The sequence below is a fragment of the Geospiza fortis genome, unplaced genomic scaffold, assembly GCF_000277835.1.
Source record: "Geospiza fortis unplaced genomic scaffold, GeoFor_1.0 scaffold524, whole genome shotgun sequence".
NCBI lineage: Eukaryota > Metazoa > Chordata > Aves > Passeriformes > Thraupidae > Geospiza > Geospiza fortis.
The window spans coordinates 581,398-582,423 of NW_005054437.1; the positions used below are offsets into that span (position 1 = coordinate 581,398).

The 1,026-nt window shown below is 46.4% G+C and overlaps 1 protein-coding gene across 1 annotated transcript in view; it reads left to right on the forward strand.

Moving 5' to 3' along the window:
* The window catches only part of PTPRJ (protein tyrosine phosphatase receptor type J), a 115,605-nt gene that overhangs the window by 94,430 nt on the left and 20,149 nt on the right, over nt 1-1,026 (forward strand). Inside the window, exon 7 of the mRNA XM_031062123.1 lies at nt 148-423. Within this exon, the coding sequence (XP_030917983.1) occupies nt 148-423 (276 nt within the window). The remainder of the gene's footprint in view (nt 1-147; nt 424-1,026) is intronic.

A 1,026-nucleotide genomic window follows, 5' to 3' on the forward strand; every position in this document is an offset into this window, starting at 1 on the left:
GCCTGTTGATGTTGTTGGGGTGCTCCTGCACTCTGGACTGTGAGTGGTGTGAGGGAAGTGAAGCCCTGGTGTGGCTGTGTTTCTTGTTTCCATGTCTGTGGGCAGCTGTTCTTGCAGGTTAACAAGTTGTTGCTTTGCCTTCCACAGGGCCCAGCCGGGTTCTCAATCTCGAGGCAGAATCTATTGGTGTGAATTCTGTCACCTTAAAGTGGGTGGTGAATGACAGCGCTGCTGACACCTACACGTACAAGATAGAGATTGTCAATGGCAAAAATGATACACCTGTGAAGAGCGTGATATTCAGCAAAACCAGAGCAGAAATTACTGGGTTAATCCCTGGGACACTGTACAACTTCACAGTATTTGCTGTAGCAGCTGATCGTGTGACAGAAGGAGAAGGAGTGTCCAGAAATCTGTATACAAGTAAGGAAATGGTGCCTCCAATTGCAAGTAACTGTGCTGTTTGTACCAAATTGCTCTGCTTTCTTACTTTGGGTTTCCAGCTTTGTCCTGTTTCTTGTTGTGACGTTGTTTTTCTGCTCCAGCTGTGTGCGCGCATGAATGCAGCGATCTTTGCAAAAGGAGTGAAATTGTCTCTGTCCTTGCATGTGCCACTGTAAATCAGTTATTTCTTCAGCATGTCTGCTCAAGACTCTGTAGAGATCCAGCTGCTACCACAGCATGACTTCTCCTAGACACTTGAGGGCTGACTAGACACCTCACAACACCTCTGGGAGTGGGTTGCCACAGCTCGTACCAAAAGATGTGCTGTGTAGGGATGTGGTGCCACAGTCACTGAGGCTTTTTTTTCTTAAAAATTGTTTTGAGCTCTTTGCACAGTCTGGGGGCTGAGGTTCCTGTAAGCTGTGAATGACTCTCTTCCTAGGGTTGCATTATCAAGCGTGGTGCCAATCTTGTTGACTATTTTGCCAGGGCACCTTTTTCCTAGACTAGATAGATGGGATAGGAATAGACACTACTTTCATATGTAGCTCGGAATTGCAAAGAGAACAGACATTTTCCCTA